The sequence below is a fragment of the Phaseolus vulgaris genome, chromosome 1 (genome assembly GCF_051622355.1).
Source record: "Phaseolus vulgaris cultivar YP4 chromosome 1, ASM5162235v1, whole genome shotgun sequence".
NCBI lineage: Eukaryota > Viridiplantae > Streptophyta > Magnoliopsida > Fabales > Fabaceae > Phaseolus > Phaseolus vulgaris.
The window spans coordinates 39992767-40009711 of NC_143498.1; the positions used below are offsets into that span (position 1 = coordinate 39992767).

The 16945-nt window shown below is 29.3% G+C and overlaps 1 protein-coding gene across 2 annotated transcripts; it reads left to right on the forward strand.

The window, feature by feature from the left end:
- The first annotated feature begins 110 nt into the window (after positions 1–110).
- On the forward strand, positions 111–5271 carry LOC137825525 (uncharacterized). 2 transcript variants are annotated; one of them, XR_011083308.2, is made up of 6 exons: positions 111–245; positions 2817–2951; positions 3048–3179; positions 3385–3771; positions 3932–4111; positions 4645–4780. XR_011083308.2 is itself a non-coding variant. In XM_068631210.2 (5 exons), exons 2-5 carry the CDS (start codon positions 2827–2829, stop codon positions 4781–4783), a joined length of 783 nt encoding a protein of 260 aa, XP_068487311.1. In that variant the 5' UTR covers positions 111–245; positions 2817–2826; the 3' UTR covers positions 4784–5271. The 2 variants fall into 2 exon arrangements, 1 of the variants encoding a protein (XP_068487311.1); XM_068631210.2 differs by lacking the exon at positions 3932–4111 and having other exon boundaries at positions 4645–5271.
- The last annotated feature ends 11674 nt before the right edge of the window (positions 5272–16945 follow it).

Consider the following 16945-nt stretch of genomic DNA (forward strand, 5'->3'; position numbering starts at 1 on the left):
TGTTTAAATATTTATATATATACATATATTTAATTTTTTTTTTGAATTTTTATAGGTATTTTAAATAATTAAAATACTGAAAATTTTGAAATTAAATTTTTCTCAAACTATTCCTTTGCTTATGCTTGCTCATTCTCTCACTGGAACAATGCTCGTTCCTCACTAACGACATTCTCTCTCTAAACTTTCTCTCACACTTTGTTCTGTCTCTGATAACGATATCTCTCACCAGTGATCTATATCAGGTTCGTTTCTCATCTATGTGATCCTCTTGGTGTGTCATTCTTTAGTTCGTTATCTTGTTCTTTGGATTTCATGGATCTAGGGCTTCGTTTTCTCATTTCATTCTTACTTCAAATTGGAATATCGCTTTGATTCTTTTAACTTTGTGTTGTTATGCTAACAATTACGCATCATTTTTCAGTGTTTTTTTTACTTCAGATTATTCTTTTATGTGTTTCTGATGTGCATAATTTCATCGGTCTTAAATTTTAATTTCATTTTACTGCATGGTCATTCTCCATGTCCAGCTTGTATACCCAATTTCTGCCTATAATTAAAAATATTGTTTAAAAATAAGAGATAAAAAAATAGAGCATTAGCATTAGCATTTCTCTTTTGGTGTTTGTCTGGGTAAAATTAGAAGGTGCATTTTTCTTCCTTCCACACTTTTGAATGAACGCGATTAACTTATCTTGCAGTGGATATCTTTGAACCTATCATCCCATTCATGTTGTTGATTTGTTTCTCTGTGAACTTTTGTCTAAATTATCCCTTCATGGTTGGTTTTTGTCTACACATCTCAATCTTACTTCTTTAATAATATATAAAGGAATACATACTGACTCTTTGAATTTGATAATTAAGTTATATAAATTATTAGTTTAATTCACTGAAGATTTAAACGCAGTGTGCAGAACGAGAGTCTTTAACAAGAGTTAATGTATTGTATATATTTAGTGAAATTTATATTCCATTGGGGAATGTCTTGGGCAGCCATGCAAACCCATTACTATTTATGTAAAAGGTTTGGCTTGATAAACCACACGGTCTTTGGATAGTCATTACTATGAGAGAATATGAATTTGCACACTGTGTGGAAGTGGGTTGAGGAGGGAGTATTTATTGAACCTCACCTAGAAGAGTACAGTGACAGTTGCAGTTGCATCTCACACATGGTCTCTTTTGAAAGATGCAGATCAAGCTAATTAGGAATGAAACACTACTGTCAATAAAAAGTATAGCTTTACTATATATCTTGGTTATAGTACGATAATGGATTTTTAATTAGGATTTCTAACTTTCTCTTTTTCATCTAATTCAAAAGCTATCCTAATGAAAATATATCTAAGATCACATCACTGAAATTTGAAATCAATATCCTTCACCTTGCTTGTTTGAAACCAGAAATTGTGCATTAATACGGAGTGAGCTGTCTAAACTTACTTTTCTTGGAAAACAATCATTGAAGGATGTATTAGGAAGTTAACTTACTGTGTGCGGAAGACATGATGTCATGACTCATAATTGATACAGTATTATATTTGTTCAAATAAAAAATATAGAAAGTGTAACCGGTGGTCATAGATAAACATACATGGATCAAGTATTTGCAGCTAATGATTGATCAGTAGTGAAGGTTGTGGAGCGGTAAGTACCTAAGTCATATTTTCTGAAACATATGTTTTAATATTGCTTTAGTGGCCACTGTTTGTTCTCCGGCTCCTTATAGGTATTGTTGGTTTGTAACTGTTCAATTGAAAATTATATTGCTGACATTGCTTGCTCAAATTTCACACTGGAAAGTAACTAACATGTTCCTTTAATCTCATTTGTGATATGTGAGAAAAAAAACCCTTTTCAAATTCACTTTTAGAAACCAAAATGGATTTGATAAAATGAGATGCTCTTTTCAAACCTGTGTTATTAAGCATGTCTTTTGTTTAGAGATACAAGTTAAAAGTTGTGTTGTGAGATTTTCTACTAGAAATATAGAGATTTTTCCCGAGTGAAGCTCTGAAAAGCTCTTCTAACTTTGTACACAACAAAAAAACTTATTTTTCAGTAGTGCTGCTCATCTCACTCTGTCTTTCCTTCAAATTCTACAGAGAACAGAGGACCTATTTTTAGTTGTGAATTGAATCTTAGTACTTAAGACTTATTATTATGAGTTATTTTTATCATGTATATTATTTTTAATGCATGCACACGGGTCTATGAATATAATTTTTCATATACTTGTATTATTTCCTTTCCGATCCTCGAGTTTGACAACATTGGTTGTGGGTGAGTGATATAAAATATAATGAAAAAGGGGGTTCTATTGATTTCAGTTTTGGATTCAGTGACTAGAGTATAATGTAATTAATTGATTTGATTTAGCTTTGTACTTGTGTCTGTGTCCACACCTGAGAGAGGAAAAATGGAGGCAAGAAAAGGAAGAGATAATTTGAAATAACTCTTTGTCTCTCTATTTCACTGTGAACCTGAGAGGTATTTTAATAAACAGGCCTGCAATACAATTAGAATTTAAAATAGATATCATGACCCTAAAATGCAAAATAAAATGGAAATTTGTTAGTTGTTTGCTTTTTCTTGCTTTCCGTGTCTTTTGAACATGTGTTATGCGTGTTGGTTTTCGTAGATGAATGTTTTTTAGGGCACAAGAAACTTGCTTTGCTATAACTAGGTGCTTCTTTGTTTATTTGTTTTTGTGTCTGTGATTATTGTTTAATGATGTGATTTATTTATATATTATTTTAACGATGCTTCCAACAATCCTATCTTATAAACTGAGTTAATATTTTAAATTACAGCTTTTGAACTATGGAAGACAAGACATGGGGATGTTCTTCAAGTGAAGATAGTGATGATGAGGCCTATTTGCAAAATGCAAGTGATGAAGAGGATCTTGGCTTTTCATCTGGTTCTATACCCAAGTTGCAGTTCAGGTCAAGCATCTTTACATTGTAAATTAGTACATACTAAAGATATCTCTTCCCCTGCTCAAGTATGATTTTCAAAGACATTTGCATTTCATTTACCAGGAGCGTGAAATCCAAAAGCTGTTGGAATGAAGAATTGGGAATGGGAGAAGTCATTGAGAAAAATGGAAAAATGTGGATAACAACTGGAATAGTTCGTAGTGGCAAGATTTATTCTTCAATTGAGGAGACTTTGTAGGTGATATGCCATCTTTTCATATTTATCGTTTGTCGACATTCAGAACTAGGGAAGAGTCACATAATTCTTAAAGCCGTACTTTTCTGTGAATAATAAACTACGTAACTAGGCAATACACTTGTTTGCATGAGAAAAAAAGTGTATAATGAAATTTTTAAGTTGTTTTGAAAACTCCTGCTTATGTAAAGGCTAATATGGCAGGTATCTTATGGAACTAGGAGCCTTACACCTGTTAGAAAATAGTGGTAGAAGCATATCTCTCACAGAAATGTATGAAAAGGTTGCTGCCGGGACGAGTGGATGTTGTTGGGAGCTGTTTGAGGTTTACAGGCACCTCAAGTCTCTTGGTTACATAATTGTACGGCATGGTGTTCTTTGGAGTTTGAAGAGTATTAGAAGTTCCCATAGACCTGCTGCTCTTGAAATCACAGAAGAAAGCAAAGAACTAGTAGACATGGGTGCTGTCCAAAGATTATTTTCTGAGTTGCGAATTAATGAGTTGAGGCCAGATTTTGATGTTTATCTTCCGAACAGCCGGTTTAGAAAGTCTTCCCCTGGTGATCCCAGTTTTTTACTGTACTTATCTAGGTAATAACCATGTCTCATTTCATCAGTATGATTACTTTAGATTCAAAAATTTAATTGGTAAGTGATCTTTATATTGTTATTAAATGGACTAATTGAGAACGTGACTGAGGAATTGAATCATATTATGACCTAATTTTTTGCATTCACTCCATTGTATCAGAAGGATTAATACTGGCACAAACATGCTGCTTCATTTTGTGGCATGTGTGTGGTAGGGTTTGGGTTCTGTAAGGTGCATGTGGGAAGTAATGTGGCCATGTTATTTCTCACAGTAAACACTGGGAATTGATAAAGACATTGTCACCGTCTGGTCTGGTCTGTTCTCTCATAGGATTTAAAGGTAACGACAATAGAAAAATGCAATTTAATATCGGAAGATACCTGTTCTGTTAAATATACTTCAATACATCCATGAGAGGTTGATAGCCATATGAAACTTGGATGAATAGTTCTGATAGAACAGTAGAAATTACAGCTACCTATTCTATCATTAACTATGATGACTATGGTCTACAGAATACTGAGATTACTAAACTAGGGTTAAATATAAATTTTTCTTCTACTTTTTATTTTTCAGAATATCTTACTTATATATGTGAGATTTAGGTTAATAGTTTGTTGGGCCTGAATGTTTGGGCCTATCCTAACAAGTTCTAATTCCTGGGGAACAAGTGTGAGTGAGCAAGTAACTGTTGTGGGTATTTACCAATTATGGTTATTTATTTTAGAAAAGGAACTGAAAATGATCGATATTTGATTATTTGTCCCTTACTAATTAATAGCTAAGCAAATTTGTCCTTAGTTCTGATTTCCATCTTTTCATTTTTTATTACTTGTTGATGGAAATCTATTTAATCATGTATCTTCTGTTAGGGGTCATCCACCATCTAGAACAGAGATCGAAGCCTTTGAGAAACAATGTGGTGGCATTCCTTTGAAAATCTGCCTGGTCACAGAAGGAAGGGTCAGTTTTTTTTCCTTTGACAAGGTAGAACTTCCTGTTCTAGCCTGAACTTCTGGTACAAACCTACGTTTCCACTCTGGCCTGGGGGCAAAGGAAACTAAGGGGTGTAACAAGAGAATGGGTTTGTTGTAAAGTAGTAGCTTATAGGATCCAATGATATCCAAGAGAGCTGAAGAATGAGCTTACTCTAGTCAAACTGATCATTACTATGACGTGGGAGTGTGCTATTGTTGACCATAGCAAGAATCTGAAGACAAGAGGACCTCTGATTAGAGTATCATTTAGAATATTGTATAACATCATTCAAGTGATTGTTTATTATAATTTCTATTTTAACTTATAGAAAGTCTTATCTGCTTGCTGCAGTGGTTTTAGAAGATTTGAAATCCATATGATGTTTTGCTTTGGTTTGTCATGCACACATTGTAAGAGAAATTGATAATGATGTCCAAAGGTGATTGCAATATGAAAAGTGTTGAGGGTTCTGGTCCTCTCTGCTGACAATTGATATTACTTATCCGTAACCATTTTGGACACTCTTGTCTCTTTAGGCCCCCACATGTCTTCTTATATTTCCTTCATGATGATTTTTTAAGAAATCTATGTGGTTATCCTCTTGGAAGGTTACCACCTATGTGAAAATTTGAGATGTCTTTATGAAACTAAATTCTGCTGATGTTGTGATCATTTTCAAGTAGTTGGGTTCTTGAAAGTTGTGGATCGGGATGAAATAGCAAGTTGAGTTGGATTAGCTGATTCGTCATTAATTTAGTGGAAAAGATTAGTGTTTTCAATTCGTTTTGATCCTTAGATCTTTTCTTTTAGTTCAAACAAAACTAATTTAAACATTAAAAGTTTTGTATTATGATTGGAAAAATACAAATACTTAATAATATTTTAATTTAAATTGTGAGTATATATTATATTTTTAAAAATAAATCAACCTTTAAAAAAATTATGAATAAAACAAGTGTAGGACACGACCAGATAATTACTTATTTGATACGTATAAAGATTTGTGTGTATCTTCATAAGGATATAAAGTTTAAAGTGACACATTTGAATAAAAAAAAAAAGTATACCTCAAATAATAGAAAGTTACTCAAACACAAAACTGGATAAGATATATGAAAAACTAGATAAAGACGTGCACAGTAGGAGAATAATTATATATTTTTTTAATTTAAAATACATTGTTCTCAAATACGTTATTTTTATTTAACTTTAACAATAACAATTCATTTATGCTTAAAAAAATATGATCCATTCATTTTTATTTTTAAATATAATAGATCATCTTATTCATACTTAATTGATAAAAATTAATTTATTATAATTTTTCATGTTTAAAATTTTAAAATAACATTTTCAACATAATGAACGTCGTGCTACAGCAAAAATAACCAATCGAGACTGTGTATTGAAAGAAGAATATTTGTTATGAACAATATTGTATAAATAAATCCAATTTCAATTCATAAAGAGAAATGAAAAACATGAGAAAAAAAAGAGAAAATAAAGAATATTTCACAACTGATTTTTTTTTATAATATATTATTTTTATGGATAAATTAGATATTCATACATTAAAAGTTAAAATTATTCTCTGGGTGAATTGAATTAAACTTCTAAATATTTTTTTAGTGAAACAAAATAAGTTAATAGTAAATTATATTTTTGCCTAGTCCATTGTTACCTCAGTATAACTTCTTTTTTATTGAAGTTGTCACATTAAAAAAAAGTCATCACTTAAATAACTAATTTTTTTAATCTAAAAAAAAATTATCACTCAATGATGATTTTTTTTACTTTTTCATTTTTTTATTTATATTTATATAAAATAATTATAAATAAGTAAATTAAAGTTATTCATATAGTTAATTAAAATTTTACTAATTATATTGTGTTAGCTTTAAAAATAAAGTTGAGGTCTATATATTTTTTTTAAAATGTAGGTACTTTATTTTTAGTTGATAAGCTTTGAATAACTTTGTTAACTTAACTTTTATCATATATAATTTAATGGAGTTAAACAAAATATAAAAAAATGTAAATATTTTAAACTAGTTAGTTTTTTTTTATTAAATACGTTATATAAGATTTTACAATCAAATTATTATGAGAGTTTCTCCTCCAAATTGATTTTCTGGTTTATCTTTTAGATCTTTGTTGTAATTCTTACTTGTTAGATAGGTGTTTGACATGTTGGTGTAGGTGGTTGAATTTTGTTTTCTATATTATGATCGTGTCCATCATTATCGTCATTATTAATAATGATCAATAGATGGTGTTGGATGTTATGTTGAAAGAGGTGTCATTGAATAGTAATGGATATATTTGATGGAGGTGAAAATGATTTGACTCACGCAAAACGTATGTGTAAAGAATATGTTGAAATGCGAATTGACGAAGTAGGTGGTGACAATTGTTTGTAAAATTGAATAAATAAGAGGATTGAATATTAGAGTGACTAACCTCTTCTTGTTTATGTTGATGTGTATTTGAAGAAAATCCAATATTATAATATTTTACATCTTTATAATTATCCAAACTGTATAATAAAACATATAGATATATGTTATGGATTCCTATCAAATAATAAAAGTCCTATATCAAAGCAGACAACTATCTATGTATTAATACTAATCAAGGATATTAAACTAAACTAAGTCATTTGAGTCAACATCTTAGATAAAATCCTGTGAAACTAACCTTGAGTAACTTTTATTGAACAAATTCATCTTTTACTTATACCATTATCTTTGTAAGTCTCAAACATCAATCTTAAATTAACATTCAATAACAAACAATATATGTTTGTGATTTTACTTGAAATTGTAAGACCGAGTCTCACTTCAATTAACACTACAAGAAAATCATGAAATAGAAACTAATTTTTAGTGACAAAAAATAATTAGTTGCTATAGTGACTAAATTAGAGACCATTTTAGAGACTAAAAAATTTTTGGTTTCTAAATTAGTTTCTATTATTATTAAATGGTTATAAACTAAATAATTGGTAGTTAAAACATTGATTGTTAATTAGATACCAATTTAGAAACCATTTAACAATAATATAAACTAATTTAGAAACCATTTTTTTTAGTTTCTAAAATGGTTTCTAATTTAGTTACTATAACAACTAATTATTTTTTTGTCTCTAAAATTGATTTCTATTTCATGTTTTTCTTTTAGTGTAAATGTATGAATCTATATCCAAATTCTAGTGATACACTATGAACATCAATAGTTGCTTAGGAAGTGATTAGATAGTTGAGAATTTCTCATTAAAAATCATTGATACAATCACAATTATTTTTCTATAGAATATCAACTATCTTTTAACCCACAATAGAGTTATATGTTCATTGTCTAACATTGATGATGCTGAGTAAGTATCAAATAGCCCAAAGTTTAGAATATGAATCTTCTAATTCAAAGTATTACTTTGAACTATCATATATTCATCAATTTGATAATTACTTCCTTAGACATTAGAACGATCTTTGTTTTTCATCTTAGAGTGTACCGAATTGTGACATCCTAAATATAGACTTTTAGTTGTCAACATGGTCCTAACATATATCACAACGGAACCTCAAACTCTCTCCTAAATTTTAATAATATATTTTGAGACATCGTGATAGAGTTTTCAAGATCATAAAACTTAATAACTAATAAGATATGATATATCTTATCTTAATCAATCATGTACACACAATTCAAACAATTAATAAATAATAATAATAAAATTAAATATAATAACTTAATATATACATATCTTCTTTTATCCAAATTTTGTTGGATTAAAATTTATTTACTTTTTTAAAATAGAAGAAGAAAAGTGTATTTATAAAGTTTTATTTATTAATGTTATCATATAAATATTTTTTTTTTTTTTTTTTAGGAAGATAGTGTCGTGGAAGTCACTAATTTCCCCTACCTTATTTTTTATTAATATGTTTTTATAACTTGCCATGCAAGAGACTTTTTATTATAATTTTAAAAATATTATATTATTAGATTACTTTTGTGATAAAGTAATTTTACTCAAGGTTCTATTGTATTTTTAAATGTCTTTAAAAAAAATTAATTTTAAAAATATTTATTTATTTTCATTATTATTTTTTCATAGCAGTGTAAAATTTATCAATTATTTTACAAAAAATAGGTCAATAAACTTCTTGAAAATTTTAAAAAATTATCATGAGTAATTTTGATATACATTTTTTAGTAACAAAAATTTAGAATTATTAAATATTGTTTCCATTTTATTTCATTATACTATTTTTTAAAGACTTACTTATTTATTTTTGTGTTTTACAAACTTTATTTAGATAAAATATTTAAATTCTGATATATGTATAAATTTTAAAATATAAATTTAATTATATGAATTAAAATTTTATTTTTGAAATAAAGATAAATTAAATAAGAAAGAAATGTCACATAATGTCTGCATACTATATTAAATATACTGCGTCAAACATCAATAAAAAAATTAAAAAGTGTAGAGTTATGTATATTATATTGGTAAATTCTTCCTCGACTTTCATTTGGGAATATTGTAGTTAGAAGTTTTTTCATTTACAAAGAATTTTCATGTTGTATTTGCAATGCAAAGGTTTCATGAGGGGGACTATTATTGCAACTTGAAGCTACCATTGGAACCAAAAGTTTCTTCTACCGAAGATAATTTGTTTTTTAGATTTGTACTCTATTTTTGCACATCACTGATTTTTTTTGTCTGAATTTAGTGACTTTCAAATTATACAATAAGTGAACAATATGCACTAAGCACAAGTAAAAACATCATAAAACTTACCTCAACAACCAACCTTCACTATTAGTCACCACATAAAATGAAAAAGAAGATATCATACTTTTAATCATACTTGTAAGGATTGAGAAAAATAGTCTTAGAGTAGAAGTGGTAAAATTAAAATGACACCTGAATATTTTATTATTAAATTTAAAACAGCATATAAATAGAAATTATGTTATTCAGGTTTCATTTTAAAAAGAACCATCATCTCTCTAGAAAGTTCTTTTCCTTTCCTCTCCCTTCTCTTTAAGATTCTCACTTCCTCGTTCATCAGTTTGACGATCAGAGTCCACCATCAGATTCCTGGCAGTGAGTACTACAAGACTGCCCGATCAGAATCTTTGATAGAGTAAGTTCATTTTTGCTCTTCTCTCTGAGTCAACTTTTGAACTTGTTCGGTTGTTTTTGTCCTTGCTTTGCATGTGACCCTTTTAGCTTCAGGGTTAATCTCTGTTAGCTCATGGTCCTAATGATATAGTTAGATTTTTTATTAGGACTCTATGGTGCAAATTAAGTTACTTTAAGTTCTTGGTGGATTTGGAGCTCTTAGCGAGTATTTGCTAAATTTCAGGTAAGGGAAGCTAGTCTTAATTTACAATAGAACACTAGACTAGAAGATCTGGATGTGGGGGTGACGTGGTCACCAGTCTCAAACTTTCTTCCAGGATTTGTTTGTTTTAAGTATTTTAGTAATTGACTGAGATTTGAATGTGAAATTTGATATATGGTTGTGGTTATACAATTATAATGTGTTAAGTATTGGTTGTTTGATGTTGATTCAAAGTAATTTTCAACTATAACATGGACTTTGTTATATTTGGGTGCCCTCTGGTGTTATTTAGATCAAACTAAAATATTTTCGATCAATCCAGATTTCCTGGGTGCTCTCTGGTGTAATTTAGATCAAACTAAAATATTTTCAATCAATCCAAATTTCATGGGTGCTCTCTGGTGTTATTTAGATCAAACTAAAATATTTTCGATCAATCCAAATTTCTTGGGTGCTCTCTGGTGTGATTTAGATCAAACTAAAATATTTTCGATCAATCCAGATTTCCTGGTTGCTCTCTGGTGTGATTTAGATCAAACTAAACTCTTTTCGTTCAATCCAAATTTCCTGGGTGCTCTCTGGTGTGATTTAGATCAAACTAGACTCTTTTCGTTCAATCCAAATTTCCTGGGTGCTCTCTGGTGTGATTTAGATCAAACTAAACTGTTTTCGATCAATCCAAATTTCCTGGGTGCTCTCTGGTGTAATTTAGATCAAACTAAACTGTTTTCTATCAATCCAAATTTACTGGGTACTCTCTGGTGTCATTTAGATCAAACTAAACTATTTTCGTTCAATCCAAATTTCCTGGGTGCTCTCTGGTGTAATTTAGATCAAACTAAAATATTTTCGATCAATCCAAAAGTACTAGATGCACTTTGGTGTCATTTAGCTCACACTAAAATATTTTCAATCAATCCAATTATGTATACACATATAGATATTACTATTATTATTATTTTAGCATAGTTTATTTTGAATTATTATTGTTAAATAACTTTTCGGATATATTTGGATTGTTAGAAAGTTTAAATTATATGTTATGATGTAATGGTGTATTGATGAGTTAAATGAAGTGTACAATGATGTGAAAGTAAGATCAAGACATAGTATTTTCAGGAAAGGAAATACCGTGTTGATATTGTTGTTAGGGTGTATTGATCTGTCAGGCCCGTAATGAGACATCCTGACTCTACTGATATAATGGAATCACATAGATGAAGTTATTCAGTTGGTGAGAGTCGATGGAGGTTCATATGACTTTGTCTGGGGTTTGAAATATAATTTGGTCTTTTAAGTCATATGAATTTACCATGTCATATGAGTGGATGAGATGATGAGATACTAAGATAATTATGCGCATGACTGTGTGGATTTCACAATAGTAGTATGACAGGTGCAAGTCTCAGGATTCTAATTTCAATACACAAGTCTTCTGAAAGTAGAGTCAAGAGTCTGTGTGATATGAGTAAGTGGAAGTCTGACATGTGAAAGATGAATATTGAATTTTAATAGACACTTGATGATTTGAGAATTTGTATGAGACTTGATGATTTGAGAATTTATATGAGACTTGATGATTTATGTTTTATAAATTTCAAATTGAAATTTTATAGAATTTTGTTTTATATAGCTAGCTTACCCTGTTATTTGTTTGTATTGTTTCTTTATATGTGATGATCGTGTATTTACACGGGAGCAGATGATGTTACAAGTGATTGAGCTCCTCCTCAGTGAGAAGCTGGATGATGAAATTATTTTAGTTGAAATTTGAATATTTGTTTTAATTTTATGTAGATATTAAAATTTTATGAAGAGAGATATGTTTTGTAACATTTTAAGAAAGAGTGGTGGACATATTTGTATTATGTTTATATTTTCTTTTTAATATTTTATACAAATTTTTAGTTTTTAGATGTGGGAAAATATAGGGATGTTACAATACTCAGAAGAGTATTCTTCAATTTTATTTTTTTTTTAAAAAAATAGAGTTAGAGGAAGAAGGTATAAAGGTGTATGGAGAATTTTGTTAATATATTTAATTTTCTATTTTAAATTATTGGGTTTTGTTTGTTTGACCCAACTTTCCTAGGTCTTAATCTTTTTCTTATATATACACCATGTATTTTACTCTCTAATAGACAAGTGAATAAAAGTTTCTTTTATATTTATTTTTCTCTACAAGTAGGGTTCATCAAAACCTCTCTTTCTTCATTACGATTACGTACGCTACATTAAAGCATCACATCAGACAAGGAATATTCATCCTCATTTACTGTAATATGGTATCAGAGCTCTTCGAATGAAGAGTTCTGCTGCGCTTCTCTCTGATTTTTATTTCCCTCTTTGCTGTTCTTAGTTGTTATTTTTTTTCTGTTCTCTTTCAAAATCTTGATTGGTTTTAAAAATCTTTTAGGCAATGTTTAATGAAAACCTCTCTTTCTTCATTACGATTACGTACGCTACATTAAAGCATCACATCAGACAAAGAATATTCATCCTCATTTACTGTAACATGGTATCAGAGCCATTTCGAGCTTATCCTAGCGAGTGTATGTGACACTTGTATTACTGTTGATACTCATCATGTATGTGACACTTGTAGTCGTGCAAAACAGAGAAAACTTCCTTTCACTTTAAGTAATACTGTTACCTCTACTATTTTTGATCTTGTACACTTTGATATTTGGGGACCATGTTCCATAATTTCTATGCAAGGTTTTCATTATTTCTTGACTATTGTTGATGATTACTCGCGTTATACTTGGGTTATTCTGTTGCATAACAAATCTAAAGTGCGTCAGCACATTATTAACTTCACTGTTTTCGTTCAAAATCATTTCAAAACTAATATCAAAACGATTCGTACTGACAATGGTGTTGAGTTTGCTATGTCAAATTTTTATGCTTCAAAGGGAATTATACATCAAAAATCTTGTGTTGAAACACCACAACAAAATGGCATTGTAGAACGTAAACATCAACACATACTAAATGTAACCCGGGCTTTACTTTTTCAAGCAAATCTTCCTCCTATTTTTTGGGAATTTGCTGTAAATCATGTTGTTTTCTTAATAAATGCTATTCCTACTCCATTACTTGATAACATCACTCCTCATGAAAAGTTGTTTGGAAAACCATATGACATTTCCTTTCTAAAAGTGTTTGGTTGTCTTTGTTATGCTAGTACCATTATTGCACATAGGAAAAAATTAGATGATAGATCTATCAAAGATATTTTTCTTGGCTTCCCGCAAAATACAAAAGGTTATATTATCTTAAATTTAAAGTTTCATAGCATAGAGATATCAAGACATGTAATCTTTCATGAAAACCACTTTCCATATAAATTGGACAGTGGCTTGCCTAAGGACCCTAACACTTTATCTCTCCCTATTTCTAATGCATTTAATTCTGCTTTTGATTTTTTTTCTGATACTACACCTCCTGTCGAGCCATGTGCCTCTACTCCTGCACCCAATATTGTTCCTCCACCAGCCTCATTATCCTATGATCTTCCAACAAATAGTGCCTCTGCTCCTGCATCCAACATTGCACCTCCATCAGAATTATCACCGCCTGCATCTCCAGGAAGCATCTCACCCCAATTTCCAAGAAGATCAGCTCGTCCTCACCGACAACCTGCCTATCTTGCAGATTTCCACACTGCAAGCAACACCGTAAGTAGTAGATATCCTATTCATAATTACTTGTCTTACAATTCCTTATCTTCCAATTTTAGAAATGTTATTTCCTCTATCAATTCTCATCCTGAACCTCGGACATATAACGAAGCCTCCAAACATGCTTCTTGGCAATCTGCCATGCAAGATGAGCTTCAAGCTCTTGCTGCTAACAATACTTGGCAACTTACCTCTCTCCCTCCAGGAAAGAAAACTATTGGTTGTAAATGGGTATATAAAATCAAATACCATTCTGATGGCACTGTTGAGCGCCACAAAGCTAGAGTTGTTGCCAAAGGGTTTACCCAACTTGAAGGACTTGATTTCTTAGACACTTTTGCACCTGTTGCTAAACTCACTACCCTCCGCCTTCTGCTTGCTATTGCCACTACCAAAAATTGGATTTTAAAACAACTTGATGTCAATAATGCATTTCTTCATGGTGATCTCCAAGAAGAGATATACATGACCCCCCCACCTGGCCTCTCTCTTCCTTCTCCCCAGCATGTTTGCAAGCTTCAACGGTCTTTGTATGGCCTTCGTCAAGCTGGTCGCCAATGGTACGCCAAACTTTCTACTTTTCTTTTATCAAATAATTACTCTATTTCTGTTGCTGATCACTCTCTTTTTCTTAAATATAATAATGATAAACTCACTGTTATTCTTGTTTATGTTGATGACTTGCTCTTAAGATGACACGGAGGAAATCAATACAATTACTGCATCCCTTCACCATCACTTCAAGATAAAAAATTTAGGTAATCTCACTTACTTTTTGGGACTGGAAATTGCTCGCAACAGTACTGGTCTTCATTTAAGTCAACGCAAGTATACTCTTGATCTCCTTCAAGAAACTGACATGCTTGACTCTGCACCTGTGGCCACTCCTATGACTCACACCTCCCGTCTCTCTCCCGACCAAGGCTCACCTCTCGATGCTGATGCCACTTCTCAATACAGAAGACTCCTTGGACGTCTAATTTACTTAACCAACACGCGAGCAGACATCGCCTTCGCTGTCCACAATTTAAGCCAATTCATATCTGCACCCACAACTCATCATCAGCAAGCTGTCTCACGTCTTTTGCGTTACCTCAAGGGCACCCCTGGTGAAGGACTATATTTTTCTCACACTAGTTCACTTCACCTTTGTGGTTTTAGTGACTCTGACTGGGCAACATGTCCTACCACACGCAAATCTGTCACTGGATATTCCATCTACTTAGGAGACTCCCTAATATCATGGAAATCAAAGAAGCAGTCAACTATCTCCCGCAGCTCCTCTGAAGCCGAGTATAGAGCCCTTGCCACCACCACATGTGAGTTACAATAGTTGTCTTACCTCCTTCCGGATTTAAATTAAGTGTTATAAGAGTTTTGACAAGTTGATCGTTAGTTTTGATAAAATACAATTAAAAGATTTGATTCAAGCTTGTGAGACACTAAATATGTAGACACATATGAGAGCTAAATCTTAGAGGACGCATAAACTCTATTTTAAAGAGCCTCATTCATTGACCTAATAAAAACATTAGAAAAAAAATGATTTTTTATGAGTTGTTGAACTAGTATTAAATAGAATACATGATAACTGGTTCTGATTATCTGAAATAAATCATTATAATTTGGTCCACCAACAATAAACTACAAAGGGAACATGTCCAAGTTTTCATTTAATATGTGAACACAACAACAAAGAATATCATCCACGGATTTTTACCAAAATATCACATTTAGAATATTTATTCTTCAATAAATATTCTTTTAAATATTTACCAAAATAATATAATGTGAGAAATAATTACTTAAATAACACGATTTACTCTAATAATTTAAAGTGCGATTTCATTATGAATTTGATTTTTTATTTAAAAATAAAATAAAATAATTTTATAATAAAAAATATTATCTTAAAATAAATATTTTGAATAAAATTGTAAAATCATATATATTTAAAAAATAAAATTTAGAAAGGTAACTATATTGAGGACTAATATTTAGAAAAAAAAATACTAAAAAAGAATAATTTAGAAAATTAATTATAATAATAAAAAATTATTTTAAAAATAATTATTTAGAAAAGTAATTATTTTAAGAACTAATTAATTGAAAAATTAAAAATGTGAAAATTTAATTTGTTAGAAAATTAAATCTTTAGATAAGTAGTTATTTAAATTTGTATTGAATTTAAAAAATATAATATCAATAACTATTTATTTATAAATAAAATACAGATTACGCAGATTGAGTATAATGTTAAATGTAAAAAAATCTATATTAAAATATATTCTAAGTCAATTTTCAATTTTTTATTTATACAATTTTAAAATTTGTTTTTAATCATACACTTAAACAATAATTATGATAATAACAATATAGATAAAAATCAGGGAATAGTGTTATTTTTTTATAAAAAAATATTTTTATAAAATAATTATTTACAAAAATAATTATAACATTTATAAATGTTTTAATCCTTATATCTATTACTCAAAAACCAATAATTTAAATTATATAAAACGTTTTTCACTATTTTTTAAAAAAAAAATTCTTTCCTTTTTCTTCTATAAAATTTTCAAACCAAAATTTTGTAAAAATATATTTCAAAATTTATAAATGTTAGTTTTGTTAACAAGTTTTTTCTTATTTACGTATTTTTAAAAATAATTATTGCTTAAAATATATGTTTTCTTAAATAATTATTTTTAAATTATTATAGTCTATACAATTATTTTTTAAGAAATTATTTTCCAAATTAATTTTTTTAAATAATTATTTTTAAGAACTTAAAATTATATATTTTTTAATTTTTTTAAATATAAAATGAAATCAAGTTTAAAATAAAACCAAATTCTAAATTGCCATAATAAGCCATGCAATTTAAGTAATTATTTGACTCAAATATCACTACAAAAAATAGAAACAAAAAATAATTATAATTAGTTTCTATAGTTACTAAATTAGAAATTATTTTAAAAACTAAAAAAAAATTGATTTCTAAATTAGTTTCTATTATTATTAAATGGTTTCTAAATTGGTATCTAATTAGTGGTTTTAACTACCAATTATTTAGATTATAATAAAAACTAATTTAGAAACCATTTAACAATAATATAAACTAATTTAAAATCTAAAAAAAAAATTAAGTCTCT